This window comes from Anguilla rostrata, chromosome 3 (assembly GCF_018555375.3).
Source record: "Anguilla rostrata isolate EN2019 chromosome 3, ASM1855537v3, whole genome shotgun sequence".
NCBI classification, from domain to species: Eukaryota; Metazoa; Chordata; class Actinopteri; order Anguilliformes; family Anguillidae; genus Anguilla; species Anguilla rostrata.
In genome coordinates this window covers 31,153,820-31,169,773 of record NC_057935.1, presented here as the reverse complement: position 1 = coordinate 31,169,773, position 15,954 = coordinate 31,153,820, and the positions used below count along the sequence as shown (strand labels likewise).

General features: G+C 40.1%; 1 protein-coding gene across 2 annotated transcripts in view; it reads right to left on the bottom strand.

The window, feature by feature from the left end:
* The window catches only part of myo3b (myosin IIIB), a 346,614-nt gene that overhangs the window by 120,650 nt on the left and 210,010 nt on the right, over positions 1 to 15,954 (bottom strand). For both annotated transcript variants that reach the window (XM_064327164.1, XM_064327165.1), the window contains exons 19-20: positions 1,219 to 1,330; positions 58 to 220 (exon numbers count right to left, since the gene is read on the bottom strand). In XM_064327164.1, the coding sequence (XP_064183234.1) occupies positions 58 to 220; positions 1,219 to 1,330 (275 nt within the window). The remainder of the gene's footprint in view (positions 1 to 57; positions 221 to 1,218; positions 1,331 to 15,954) is intronic.

Here is a 15,954-nt window from a genome sequence, read left to right as displayed (position 1 = left end):
GTGCACCTCACTGTGGGATGAACACTCTACTGGTCGATCATGATAAGTGGTGCTTACATGATTGGATGATGATGGCTCCATGGGTCCTCTTCTCTCTCTCTCTGCGGTAGCGCCGTGCCCCCAACCAGCCCTTGGTGTAGGCCTGCATCACCACAACCCATGTAATCACCTCTCTCAGCAGCAAGTTCAGCTGCTCCACATGGTAGTACTTCAGGAAGACCTGTGAGACCAGACTTGGTTACCTCTGAGAAACCAAATGTGGTTACATCTATGAGAAACCAGTCTGGGCCAAGTCTATCAGAAATGAGTTCAGGTTACCCCTGTGAATGACCAGCCCAGCTTTGGAAGAAACCTGTCCAAGTCACCTCTGTTAGAATTCTGTCCAGATTACCTTTGTGAGAAACCACTCCAGGTCATCTCTGTAAAAAACACTCAATTTCTTGTGTAACAAGTCCAGGAGCCTGATTTATGAAAAGGTCTGAAGATCAAATTGGATTTAAATAGGGGTTTACACAGAAAACCATGACTAAGTAATTATTTATAAAATCCCACTTTAATTTAACTTAGCATTTTAGGCATGAAGAGTGAAAGACACATTGCAAGATGTTGAAACTCAACCTTCTTTCAAGGAAATGGCTGTTATTGGCCATATTCACACGTTCACACAAGTTCAAACTTGAAGTTAATGCAAGATTTACATGTCACGGGCATATAATACAGAGATAGGCCACTTTAAAACAATGTGAGCAACTATTTTCAGTCTCAGTTATTTTTATAAATCCAGAGTAAGTACAACTTTGGGAATGATTTTAAGATTTTGTTTAAGTTCATGCAAATGTAAGGCCATTTTTATAAATGAGGCCACAGGTCACGCACTCTCATGTCCATCAAAGCCAACAACAATTGCAAAGGGGGGCATTGGTACCTTTTTTTAATGAAAAAACATTTATTTGAACTTGGCTTTAAATTACTTTTTTAAACAACTAATATCAACAATTTGGTCTGTGAGGCTCATAAATAATGCACCCATAACTAAGGTTTTTGTAGTTAAGACCAAAAAGAAAGGGGATCAAAGGGAGGCCTTTTGTTTTGTATGCAAGGGAGCCAGCCAGGAAAACAGCCTCTTCTAAGCGGACAGGGAATTTCTAAGTAAATCCTCTGGGTGTCTTGAATGGAAGAAACAAGCTTTGAATAATCCCTTGGTTGGTTCTCCTTTACCTTGGTCTTCCCCAACACCCAGTTGTCGAGTTTTGCCTGCTCCAGGATGGCAATAGTATTCTCTCTGCTGATGTCTGGCATTTGGTGAGCCCGGAAAGCCAGGTAGTAATACCTGAGATTGAAAGGAAAGGCAAGTTTAGTGGGATGTTCCGAGTAAAAATGATTTAAACCAGAGACCTTTAAGAACAACCTAAAAATCCTTTTAAAAAGCTAATCAATTATTTATGCACTAAACTTGGTCATATTTGTTTTCTGGGCGTGTGTGTGTGCACGTGTGTGTGAGCACAGATTTTCATTATTGTCAAAAGAGGTAGAAAGATATGAGCAACAATTGTCCAGTTAGTTTCAATGATTTCTGAACTCTTTAAACTGTTAGTGAAGAAAAATAAATACTGCTTATAATTGTTAGTCAAAATTAAGGACAAATGTCAACTGATTCATAGCCATAGTCTCTTTACAGAAAATGTACAATCAGTGGCCACATTTCTAGCATCGGGTAGTACCTCCTTCTGCCTCCAGAAGAGCATAAATGCTTAATGGCATGGATTCAAAAAGGTGTGGAAAACATTCCTTAGGGATTTTGGTTCATGCTGACTCGATAGCATCTGGCAGTTCCTACAAATTTTTCGGGCACCCGTTCTAGCTGTGAACCTCTCATTCTGTCTCATTCTAAAGGTGCTCTATTGGCTAGAGATCTGGGGACTGTGCAGGCCATTGGAGTAAACTGAATTCATTGTTATGTTCATGGAACCAGAAAATGCAAGCTTTGTGACATGATGCATTATCCAGCTGTAAGTATCCATTGTAGAAAGGGTAGAATGTGGCCATAAAGGGATGCACATGGTCAGCAACAATGCTTAAGTATGCTGTGGCATTAAAATTATGCTCATTTGCTATTAAGGTGGACTAGGGGCCTAATGTGCACCAAGAAAACGTGTCCCCATAGAATTTCACCACCACCACCAGACTGTACTGTTGACACAAGGCAGGATAGACCCATGGATTCTTGCTATTTACGTCAAATTATAACCCCACCATCAGCATGTTGCAGCAGGAATTGAGATAAGTCTGACCAGGCAACAATCTTTAATTGTCCAATTTTGTTGATCATGTGCCCAATGTACCCATATCTTCCTGTTCGTAGCTCACAGGAGTGGAACCTGGCATGGTCTTCTGCTGCTGTAGAAGATTCACTTTGAGGTTCGATGTGTTGTTCAGTGATGCTCTTATGCACACCACTATTGTAAAAAAAACCTGTTATTCAAGCATTTGTGGTCTTTCTGTAACTAAATAAGTCTGTCTATTCTCCTCTGACCCCTCTCATTAACGAGGCATTTTTGGCCACAGAACACCCACTCACTGGATGTTTTTTGTTTTGTTTTTTGTTTATCACACTTGGTCCGGCTCCTATCTGCATGGAGTTTGCATGTTCTTCCCGTGTTCAAACTGGGTTCCCTCCGGGTACTCCAGAGGGTACTCCCCAGTAGTGAAGTAGCTAGGATGGGTCAAACAAAGAGGACAAATGACCCCATGCTGTCAATAACGTATAAATTAACGTAAAGTCACATAAGAATCTAGTGTTACAATTCACGCAGCTTTCCCATTCTTATTTTTGGTTGAACGAAAAACTAAACCATGTCTGTATGTTCTATATATTGAGCCACATGATTCGCTGTTTGGAGGGTATTTGTGTTAATGAACAGCTGTACCTAATAAAAGGGGGCCTGCCTGAGTCAACTGTTAGTGCTGATATGGTGAAGTGGAAACGTATAAACATATATCTTGGCCAAGAAGCGGTAGGCCACACAAGCTCACACTCACTGCAGAGTTCCAAACTACCTCTGTAAACAACGGCAGCACAAGAGCTGTTCATCAAGAGCTTCATGAAATGGGTTTCCATGGCCGAGCAGCCGTACAAAAGCCTAAGATCACCATGCGCAATTCCAAGCGTCAGCTGGAGTGGTGTAAAGCATACTGCCAATGGACTCTGGAGCAGTGGAAAGTTCTCTGGAGTGATTAATTATGCTTCACTATCTGGCAGTCTGATGGACGAATCTGGGTTTGGCAGATTCCATAGTGCCAACTGTACTGGCCTGAATAGTGCCAACTGTAAAGAGGAATAATAGTCTAAGGGTGTTTTTCATGGTTTGGGCTAGGCCTCTTAGTTCCAGTGAAAGGAAATCTTAATGCTACAGCATACAATGACATTCTAGAGAATTGCACTGCTTCCAATTTTGTGACAACAGTGTGGGGAAGGCACTTTCCTGTTTCAGCATGATAATGCCCTGACCTCTGCAAAGTGCCCTGACCTCTACGCCATCAAACACCTTTGGGATGAATTGGAATTACACCCAACATCAGTGCCCAGCCTCGCTAATGCTCTTGTGGCTGAATGAAACATCCCCACAGCCATGTAGCAAAATCTACTGGAAAGCCTTCCCAGAAGAGTGGAGGCTGTTACAGAAGCAAAAGGGGGTCCAACTCCATATAAATGCCCATGGTTTTGGAATGAAATATTCAACAAGTATATATGGGCGCGATGATACACAGATGGGTGACAAATTAAAGGAAAAACTAAAATAAAGTGTCTTAGTGAGGTGTTAGGCCACCACAACAGCTTCAATCCGCCTTGGCATAAATTCTACAAGTCTCTAGAACTCTACTCAAGGGATGAAACACTATTCAAAAGATATTCCCTCATTTGGTGTTTTGATGATAGTGGTGGAGAGCACTGTCTAACATGTCAGTCCAAAATCTCCCATAGGTGTTCAATTGGGTTGAGATCTGGTGACTGCGAAGGCCATAAAATATGATTCACATCATTTTCATACTCATCAGACCATTCAGTGACCCCTCGTGCCCTGTGGATGGGGGCATTGTCATCCTGGAAGAGACCACTCCCATCAGGATAGAAATGTTTCATCATAGGATAAAGGTGATCATTCAGAATAACTTTGTATTAATTTGCAGTGACCCTTCCCTCTAAGGGGACAAGTGGACCCAGACAATGCCAGGAAAATGCCTCCACAGCATAACAAAGCCACCAGATCCCCTCAATGTTGGGGTAAGGCTTTTGCTATACATGCACTCGCCCACTTGTTGAGAATATGGTGAAAGATGACTCATCTGACCATATCACTTTCTTCCACATCTCTGTAGACCAGTTCCTATGGTTTTCACACATCTGATCTCTAAAATGTGTATTCTTCATTGTAATAAGAGTTTTATACGCTGCAACCCTACTGTAATATCCCTCTCTATGTAGCTGTCGAAGGACTGTTCTTGCTGACACGGCCTGATCACGTCCTGCATTGACATTCTCAGTCACCTGTTTGTCCTTACAGATCACACTAATGCATGAGCATCACTGTCATCAAATGTGCACTTCCACCATAATTTTTGACCCTATTTACTGATGTCTTTCCCATTGATCTAAAGGCAGATGTCACTTTAGTCAGTTTTCCTATTGAAACACTAGCCAGTTGAGCAGTCTTTGTGCCTGAAGCTCCTGCCATCCGTGCACCAATAATGAACCCACTTAAAAAGCCACTTAGATCTTTTCCTCCTGCCATCTTGATCAACTTGACCAACCTCAGCCTTTTTATACAAGTCACAGAGCATGATAGGATGTTAATTGTTTGATTGTGTCATGCAGTACACCTGTATGGGAACATTTGAATTTGTTGTTTCTCCACTCATTTATTCAGGTTTTTCCTTTAATTTGTCGCCCGTATTACAAACACAAATGAAGCTGTTTAAATGAAGAGTTTTTAAAAACCTGGCAGTAAGTTGCTAAGAAGTTGCTATATTGAAGCTACAATGGTTATGGCAAACCAGCAGGCTAATATGGAAATTTCAGTGGTGGCCTTATCAAGCTAAAAATTATGTTGAATCCTAGAGACTCATTGTCTCCTAGACAGTAATCCTAAATAGTAATAATATTTCAACTTTAGCTAATTTTTCATTATGGGTAGTCATATCAAGTGTTTATTTTATTTTATTACCAGGATGTTAAGGAAGACCAGTGCATTTATGATACCTCAAACAAGCCTCTTGATGTTCACAGTAGTTATCCTCTATTTCCTCCTGCAGGCCTACCGAGTTGTCTTTGAGAATAGCTATTGATACTTCATCAGCACAAACACATGACTAATTATACAATTTGGGACTATGCATTCGTGTGAAACACTGAAATCTTCATTTCAGTGTTTCACACTTCTGGATAGTCCCAAATAGCATGTGATGGATGGAAGTGAAATATGGATTGTAGGGAAGTTGTAAGGGATTTCTCTGCAGTCCTCTCTCCGAGGGCTCAAATTCTTTATTTCTACATAAGCTCCCAAATGAGTATGTGTCTGTTACTTTCAAGATTCCAACACTACTTCCACTTCCCTTCAGGGTCACCAGAAGTCTCATGCCAGATACTCATAATTTTATGTTCAAAGCTATAGATAACACTGGGGGGATTAACAACCTCCTTGCGTGTAGTGAAGGCATAGTAACGAAAGTTCATTTGTTGTTAACCACTCCCGAGGTGTGAACCTCCCAGAGTGTGATAGCTTCGGACTGCGCCAGATCGGTGCCTAGATAATCGCTACGTATTCATATAGAGCACCACCGACGACTAGCGGGCGAGCACCCTTGGTATTTCAAGGCCACTCCATTCATGCCAGCGAATCGTGTTAAGAATAATTAGCAAATACCATTCCAATATCCAACGGGTCTGAAAAACATTTCAAATTGAGTGCAGGCTATTAGAATCTTACAGCATTGCGTTTCTGAGATCCCTAGCCTGCACAACTAAGAAATAATTCTTCATCTTCCTGTAACCTGAACCAAAAGTAATTATGTTTGGTATGATCATCTTTTAATACTCACAACGCAGGTCAGGGGACAAAGTATATTGACCTGTCTTGCATCGCTAAATAATTATCCAACTAGATCATAATTTAAGAAATATTTACCAAAGTTATTGAAACTTGCCCCCCAATGGGAAAGGTGGACGTGATATGAAGGTGTGCCCTCCAAACAGCCAATGACAGCTCAGACCGCTCCCTCTCCCGGCCAGGTATTTTAAGGCTGTGTCCGAATAGTCAAAAAAATTACGTCCTATGTCTTTTCCTAACCACTTTTCCTTGACCTCGATGGAAAACGTCATGAGGTTAAGGAAAGATGTGAAGGAGAATTCAAAAGGACTGAGGAAAAGACAACTGCGGTGCTAAGAGAATCCGACTACACTTACACTAGGTTACATAATTATGCGACGGCAGATTTTATTGACCTGCGTCTGCCCTGGTAAAACTACAATGTTCCGAAGATGGACTACTAAAAGCACATCTTAGATACTTCGCGTCGTGCGTTCTTACCACGTTGTTTCATGCAGGCTATATAAACGTGGACAACCCGGTGAAAAATATTACTTCATTACCAAGGTGGGAATTGAAATAAAAAAGGAATATAGGCTACCAGTCACAATAGTGAAACGAAATGGTTGTCACATTCAGAATGGTTGCTCACGCTCACCCTCCTGTCCACTCATATTTATCAACATGAATCCCAATTAGTATGATTGTATGAAAATAATTCATTAAATTTAATGCAAGATAGGCATAACATGTTATGCCTACAAATTTACTTCTGTACATATCATCATTCGTAAGTTTCAAACATATTGAATTAAAAACATAATCTGGCTAAAAACGTCTCATATCCCTTTTTCTTGAAAGACAGACTTCTGTGTTATGGTTAATATGCTGATTATGATCTGATTATAAGCCTATGCATATAATAGCTTAAAAACCACCACACAACTCAGTCATGTTGATCGTTTTCGTGAACGGCCGAATGGTGCTTCGCTTTGAATGTTGCTGCCGTAAGGAATTGTGGGACGGTATTATCTCCTTTCCTTTCGTAAAGGATGGTCTAGTGCGAATGGAGATAAGATAGGAAGCATTGAAGCACCTTTCCTTAGCATTTAGAGAATTCGAACAGCTTTTATCATGGCTGCCACTTAGATACTTCTGGGTCATTTCACTCAGTTAGGAACCTTCCTAAGCAAAAAAGACTATTCGGACGCAGCCTAAGTCATTGACAACCGAGGTTGGGCTCCTTTTCCTTTTTCAAATTTTAGCTTTTTTCCTCCATACCCGAGCCGGGGTTCACGTTGATTTTTAGGAAGCAACCCTAGCCTCAGTGTCCCCACCAAATTACCCTGGATTGCTGTACCATTGTACTTCCGAGTGTTTGCACCACTTTGGAACCGTGTATCTACGCCTTGAAGTGACGGGTTCATGTTGGGAGTCCGGTGTTGCCAATCAAGCTGGTCTAGTCCAAGCTGCATTTTCCGGCTTTGATTTTAGTGCGTGCTGCCTCAACTGGGTCTCGGGGATTGCTTTCTCTTCCCTCTTTCCTCTCTTCCTCTCCTCTCCACACTCTGACTCATAAGTAACGCAATAATTCAAAGGTTTAACCTACCGTTAGCTATTTATGCGTACCTCTGTACGAGGCTGGCAGTAGCAAGACAGCTGCCAGACTGTAAACCTAACTGTATGGTTAAAAGACCATTGTCTTATGAGTCGAGTGTAACTGATTGTTGTCTGTCTCATACTAATCATAGGCTACGGGCATAGAATTGTATTTATAGTGAGTTTTCGTGTAACGGTACCCAGCAACCTTGTTGAGATAGCGTATCACTTATGAACCATAATACTAATACTGTAACGTCTGACTCGTCACTACATGCTACATTATATGTATGAGTTGTATTGTGCTATACTGTGCCAGTATCCTATCCTATATTACAACCAAAATGGTTAATTTCTGGAATTATTTGTCATTAAAGCTTATATTTTTGTATATGTGTGTTTGTGTTTCCTCTTTCATGCTGATAGAATGATCCACCAACAAAGTCAGATAGAGACATCTGATTTCATAAGTGCTGAGGGTCAGTTTGTCAGGAATCCTGCCTGATTCTCCTTGTGTTCCGTTTTAGTTTTGTTTATTTTTTATTTTTTTTATTTATTGTCTAGTGTGTATTTATTTTTATTTTCAGTTTACTTGTTTTCGCTTGCGGTTGTGTTTTCTGTGTTCGTGTGCTTGGGTGTGCGTTTGTTATTGTTTTTCCCCCTTAGGTTCCTGGTTCCTGTCCACGCCCACGCCCCGCCCCTGTTCCACCGGTTTCCGCATCTACAATCAAGCCTCCACTTACCTTCCTCACCTGCATCCCATCTTCACTCATTGGCGTTGCTATTTAGTTTCTGTGTGCACCTTTTTTCTTTGCCAGATCGTGCCTCTGTTTTTGCCAGTGCCGTTCAAGCCTTATCTCTGTATCTTTGTGTATTCCCGGTTTTTGAACTTTGCTTGTTTTTCGACTACGTTTCTAGCCTGCCGACTTTGTTATTCTAGCTTCTGATTATTGACTTCCGCCTGTTTCCATCGACCTGGTCTCTGCTCCTGATTCTGTGCCTTTGCCTGTTTGTGTTTGGATTTCTGGATTTTTGACCTGCGCCTGTATTCTGACTACGAGACTGTTGCTTATCCTGTACCCTGTGTCTGGAAATAAATCTCCACGTTTTTTCACTGGACATCTGGTCTGCTTTTGAGTCCTCCCCCAGACCCTGACACAGTTCCCTCTAAATAATTTTAAGTGTTGAGGTTGATAAAGGGTGATCTCCAGTGATTCTGGGTTTATGATTCAGAGTGCTGTGCCACTAACATGGTAGCTGAGGGTAACCCCCTAATCAGTGATCCTTGAACACTGAACTGTAATTAAATTTGGAATAATCCAATAAATGAATTTAGATTTAATAACTCAACTAAGTACTATCAACTTTATGGCAGGATGTAAAAATATGCACATATTTAACTTATCTTGAGAACACAGGAAAAAGATTAGCAATTTACACACAAAAACACTAACACTAACACCTTGCACTTATACACACAAAAATAGTGTGACACTAACACAGATGATAGTGAAACAGGAGTAAAAACAAGCATAAGGGGAAAGAGAGCACTGTAAGGCTACATGATTTAGATGATTCAGTGCAAATATTCTTTTTGAAAAAGTACATCACCCAAAAATTACATTTTTTAAGAAGCACAATATAGTAAACATTGCCCAAACAAGAAATAATGTATATTATCATCTGACTGATGAGTTTGCTTGGGAAGGTAACAATAAGATAGCCTTCTGCAAAACCAGAAAGAAAACATGGTATTCTTCCGCAGAGTACCATTCAAAATACACCAGGTTTCATTCAAGGTTTGTGGAGATGAATATTACACCCAGGACTGCATGCAGTGATAATTTATTAAACAAAATTGATGATGAAATTTGTCAACAAACGTTTTCATATTTGGTCAATACTGACAATAAAACCAGAGAACAAGAACATGCATTTTGTTTTATTCAATTAATTTATGAAAATGTAATGAAACTAAACTGATCTTTTGAAATGAAAATGACCATCAGCCATTTGTTTGCCTTCTCCAAATTAGTATACTAATGCGTAAAAAACAAAAACCCACAAAACTTATGCAATTTACTGTGAACCCAGCCCCTTGTGAAAAAATATCATGCTGAAGTATACTTCACTTAGTATACTGTATGCATGTACTTCAAGCATACTTCAGTGTGCTCTTTTGACCCACCTTAACCTCTTAACCCTAGTGGTCGGCACGCCGGCGTGCCCAGATTACTGAACTCAGACATTCAGTGCTACTGCAACCAAAGTATGAGTTAAAAACAGAAACGCGTTGTTTTAGTTTCATTAGTAGACGATACACGACAACTATGCCGAATACGGAGTTTCGCAGCGCCTCCATTGTCGATTTGGTCATTCATTTAACACGCACCCACTCCCTGCAGTCTCTTCTACAACTACACCCCCACCCATGACATAATGGACAATATTGTCTCTCTTGGCATTCATAAAAATATTCTTTCACCACTAAAAAGTTGTATTCCGTCATAGTAACAAGATAAACCTGAAAATAACCCTAAGATATGCCAATACAGCAGTGAAAACGCTGCTCACTGAATAACAAAATAAATGAGAAAAAGTAGGGGGCTCATTTATATGCTTTATAATGGACAAAAAGCATTTTATTCATTTTCGGAGAGATTTTGGATATGTTTCTGGACCCCTAGATATTTTAGACCACTGTACTGACAGAAAGCTTGTAATTCCCACTTGAAAATGATGCAACAGTGAGTGTCTTGAGTCAAAACAGTTGAATTGCAGTAAAATACATGAATATGTTGTGATTTACAGCAATGCATAATTTAGACATTTTGGTTAGATTTGCTGGGTACACTGCTTAGTTTTTGCTTTATACATCTATAGTAGTTTTTTTTAATTTTTTTATTATTTTTTTAATGAACTTATGGTCAAGAAGTTTTTGATCCAGCACATGTATAGTTTAACCTTCTGTATATATGCAATCTCTCAGTATTTCATTGCAAACTAAAAAAGTGCAAATTCATTTTAGATTTTTTGTCTAGACAATTGCATTTGTAGCATTTCATCCAAAATTATTAATATAAACTAATCTGCATTAGTATTGTAAATTGTACAAATGCCCTGCTTCATTTAAGCCATTTTGCAAGTCTCTGTGGTGTTCACATCTGGAGTTATAAATAGTAACTTTAAATAGAGTACCCCCTAAATGGGCAAGAATTTGCAAGATTTGGCATGTGCGCTAAGGGGTTAAAGAAAATATGCTGCATCATAGTATTGGTCCCATTAGTGTTATGAAAGTAGGTTGTGGAGAGTATTCTGGCATCTCAGGGCCAAATAATTTTATTGTGATTCAATACAAAAGGCTTTTAGGGTGCACTGAAAAATTCTGCACAGTGAAACTAACCTAAAAGATGATTTTATTTTATTATTTTATTATTTTTATTTTATTATTTATTGACCTTTCAGCATTATTACAGGTTCATAAAGACAGTTGTCATTAAAAACACTGAATTATTTTGCTGTTACAATAAAACATCAATACTAAGTAAACTAAAATTTAAAATATTGCAATTATCTAAGATGAGATCTAATCTCGTATCCCAAATTTAAAATCCGCTGTCATTTAGGAGTCGGCACATACAGGGGATTGGTGATCTCCTGTATCTCTCAGTTCGACATCTTGGGATGGCCAGTTTGTTTGAGTTCCTTGTCTGACGACCTGTGAGCTCCTCCCTGAGGGGGGGGGGGGGGGGTAGCCAGTCACTGAAGTTGGACTTTAGCAGCTTTCTGGCAAAGCCAAGACACGGTTGAGTGCGTCTCTCTGATAGAGTGCACAATCCGAGAGTGCAGAGAGCCTATGGGTACCCTGAGTACCTCTGGCCAAGTATGGTTTTACAAGCCCGTTTCTGTGTGCTTTCCAGCCTTTTAGCCTGGTCTGTAGTCAGGGGAGTGTGCCAGATTGGGACTGCATACTCCAGCACCGGGCGTACATAGCCTGTGTAGATGGAAACCAGTTCTGTGTCTCGGACACCAAATTTCTTCAGGCGACGCAGAGCAAAAAGCTTCCTGTTCGCTGAGGTCAGCATGTGGTCCACCTGACTGTCCCAATGCAAATTACTCTGGATGGTGACCCCCAGGACCTTGACAGTGTCACAGACTTCCAGGATGTTCTGGTCAATGGAGAGAGTCGGCAGGGTTGCCTCATGTGGGTGACATGTAAAACTTTACATTTCTTTGGGTTGAGTTTAATTTTGTGCTCCTCTACCCTTATACATAAGGCTAATGAAAAGCTTGGTGGGATTTTGTACTGACGTTGACTATGACTGACTACCTGGCTGTTGATCGCTGCCTAGCTAATTTCACTGCAATGTAGTTTAAGTCACTTCCTTCACATTGGCCTATTGTTAGTGGTCTTCCCATAGTAGAGGAGTCTTCCTCAGATTTGTTCTGTTTAAACTCCATTGTCAGGGAGACACTGGATTATATATCATGTAGGACAAGCAAGGATTAATTAAGAATATGTTTATACTTTGAATCTTAAATACCTTACCCAGCATGGCTTGAGGATGTCTGCCCTGATTGGGTGATGCCGGGTTAAGGTTTAGAAGAGAAGGGAAGGGGGGTCAGACTAATTTATGGCAAGGACTGGCCTACCTAAAGATTGCATTCAAACTAAAAGTAATGGGAAATGTTAGACATGTAGGGTCTCCGACCCCCGATATGGTGTCCTGTGTCATCTGGTTTGTCTCTTCGGAGGAGGTGAGACCCACAGATTGTCAGCCTAGATCAGTGGAATTTAAACTTGCCCCAGTCACATTTGCTTTGATGCTTGTGATGGGGAGGCCAGGCCACATTCTTATTCACTGTTTCCCTCTCTAAGGCCGAAATGTAAACACTACATATCCGACAATCACTTAGCTACTGCAGTTCACAAAATAAAAATGCAAAGACAGGAGCTGATCAGGGACGTGCAGGCAATATTGATGGTCCCCCTATGTTTTACTTTAAGTCTGAATTTAGAAAAACAACAATGGCATTGTTAGAGAAAATATTCTTTTATATCCCCATGATTGACTGACTTTCATATATATATATATATATATATATCCTGTTGATACCTGTTAGTGCTTTGATGCTAAATACAGAGTGCACTCATTGACAACATCAGACCTTTTTAAGTCTGTAATGTTCACAGAAAGTGCAGTTTAACCATTGCAGGTGTCTGTTTATTTAACTTCAGCCTACTGTATGGCTGACAGCAAGAATTACCCAGGCCTTTTTATGTATATAATGGGTGAAAAGGTGAGTCAGCTTTGTGGTTGCTAAATATATGTGCTTTGTTATCAGAAAGAGAACATACTGTGTTTATGTGGAACGCATGTATGTTCACCTAAATCCCCAGTGGCAGGTTTTGTAGAATTAGTTAGTATTAATAGAATTAGAAGTTATACAGAAATAATGTTATAACAGCACGCAGCTTGTACTTCTCTACATCTTCAGCCAACTTAACTATGATTCCTCTCTCAAATAGGAGCAATGTTTTTGAAACAGCTTAACTCCCCTACCTCTTTATCTGAAACCTTGCTTTCACACAGCGAGAAACTCAGTTCAGACTTGATTTTATCACACAGCTGTCAAACAAGTTGGAATGTGGAGCCAAATGGCAGGTTTATGTTCCAGTTCCTCCTTATGTTCCACTCCAAATCAGCTATAAATTGCATGTGCAGTTTTTAAAAATGTTACTCTCCAGCAGCAAGACTAAGCTGTTTTTTACACCTAGTTCGTTTGCTAAAGCCCATGTAGGGCAGTACACAGAAGTCTGCTTCTTATCAGACCCTCAAAGGAAAACAGACTGTTTACTGTGCTGATATGGAGTCAGCAAGTGTGGTGAAAAGACAGTGCTCAGTTGCAAATCATCCGATTGGATCAGCATTATGTGAACTTTTGCCATAATACAATGTAATCATGTCTGATGTAATCAACTGATGTCATGGGGAACAAGTTGGTGTCTTTAGTTGTGGGGTGCTGACTAAAGATCTTGATTTCTATGGGTCAGTGCCCAGCCAGATGCAAAGGTAAACCTGGTGTGATATGCTTACAGAGGTAGTGCAAGCAGGATCATTGATCTATACTGTTTTGTTACAATTGTGCCTTTATTTGATGACTTACTGTTTTGCTTTGATCTTTTTGTATATAAGGAGAGAATGCAATGGTTACATTACATTACATTACATTTATTTGGCAGACACTTTTATCCAAAGCGACGTACAGTAAGTGCATACCGAAGATCATTGGAGCAACTACAAAACACAGGTCCGATGAGGTACAATACTCATTTTGTACAGTTATTCATAGCCATGAACACATTAAGTCCAGTTCAGACAGTAAACATTACTCTGACCTAACCTATGCTAAGTCAACTGAGGAGGCATGACAAGCTACAACATCAAGATAGTGATACAAGGTACAGTAAGTGCTGGATGGGGTTCGGGGAGACTCGTCAACACTCTCCTACGCATCACATGCATTGCATACTGTCATTATTACTGAACACACTGAACAAGAAAATGCATTTATTTTAACCTGACATTCCTCTTTCATTCTTTACACTGCACACCTAGCAGTTTTACGGTCCTAACATACACATAGAACTCAGGATACCTGCACTGTAGTCACTTGCCTATACAGTCTGTTGTAGCACAGGATACACAATTGTATTTATGCAGGCTACAAAAGCCAAAAACATGTCTGCATCTACCAAGCTAGACAGCGATTTGTATAAAGCCACACTACTGGTGGTCAGCAGACTCCTCCATCCATGCATAACTGTTAGCATAGAGGAAAGGTTTAACACTATATTGGAGTCAGATAACTGAGATAATATTAAATTAATCCCATTCCAGTAGCGGTTTAGACTCCACGCGTTCCTTCACTGCTCAGATACTTTCACTGTTTGGTTTGCGAAGGGGTTTCTTACAGTTGGTGGCCTCGAGGTTGTAACTTTTGGTTTTTTGCTGTTGGTGACCTCAATGTTTGATGCATCTGAGGGGTTTCTTACACCCGCACCAGAGATTGGCTAATTGTTTGACTGTTTCTACACCTAGTTCATTTGCTTAAGCTTGCACCAGAGTTCGGCTAATTGCTACACCATATAATTTTCATTTAGTCTGGTTGGTTTCACAGTGCAACAATTTAAGTGCACCAATTTGTAAATAAAGCAAATTGTGTACAAGGTTTTTCGAAATTTGTCTGAAATTTGGTGGGGATTCCAGTTGTCAGGCATGCATTCGCCAAACGTTACAGAAAAAAATGAAGGGAGTATCGATTGCATTGTGTTGCTATTTTATTACTTATAATCTGGCATCGTTACCTGCAGTTCATACTGGTAGACGCTAGGGTTGAGCCGGATGAAACGAGTATCCAGTACGAATAATGTACTTTTTACGAGCACGAGTATCATCCGAGTAAAATGTGTCAATATCCGTACTCCTGATAGGCCAGCCACACACAGAGCTCCTCCTCTACACAGAGCCTATACAAAGTTCACTGCTGCTGCGCCACACAACACAATCTTGCCATCGTCACAGCCACTCTGTCCACAGTGATCTATTATCTATTGTCATATATTCTCAATAAAATAAAGTTTGCAATTCTCAGATTTGGATCAACACATTATCCTCACCATAGCTAAACACACATTTACTGAACATTCACACGTAAGCACATATTACTGATTACAAACAGACATTTCTAGCTTCTAGCTTGCTACAGTGGGGCTAACTAGCCAGTTAACTAGCTGCTACAGTCGGGCTAACTAGCCAGTTAGCTAGCGACTACATGATATAAGCATGTACTTGTATTTCCTAACATTTAGCAATCTCATACACACACTCTACTAGCATCATTGACATCCTAGCATTCTTATTCATCCACTGTATTAATGCAGTATTACTTTTGTGCAAATTTAGACGTCATCGCTCACCTGAAATCACAAGACATACAGTACATGGTTAGCCAACTGTAACCTGGTGTGCTCTGTCTACTATTGTCTTCACACCGTCAGTTCATTTAAAAAACGAATAAAACCAGAGTAACGATAACAGCATCTTATACTGCTACCACAGAGTGAATGCGATGATAAGAAATTTTTCGGTTACACTGACCTAGAAAATGCTATTCCAAAAGCAAAATTAGACATGTTATACATTGTTAGAAAGCTTATGCTCACACCTACTGAATAAATGAATTGTCAATCAAGCTAGACTGTACTAAA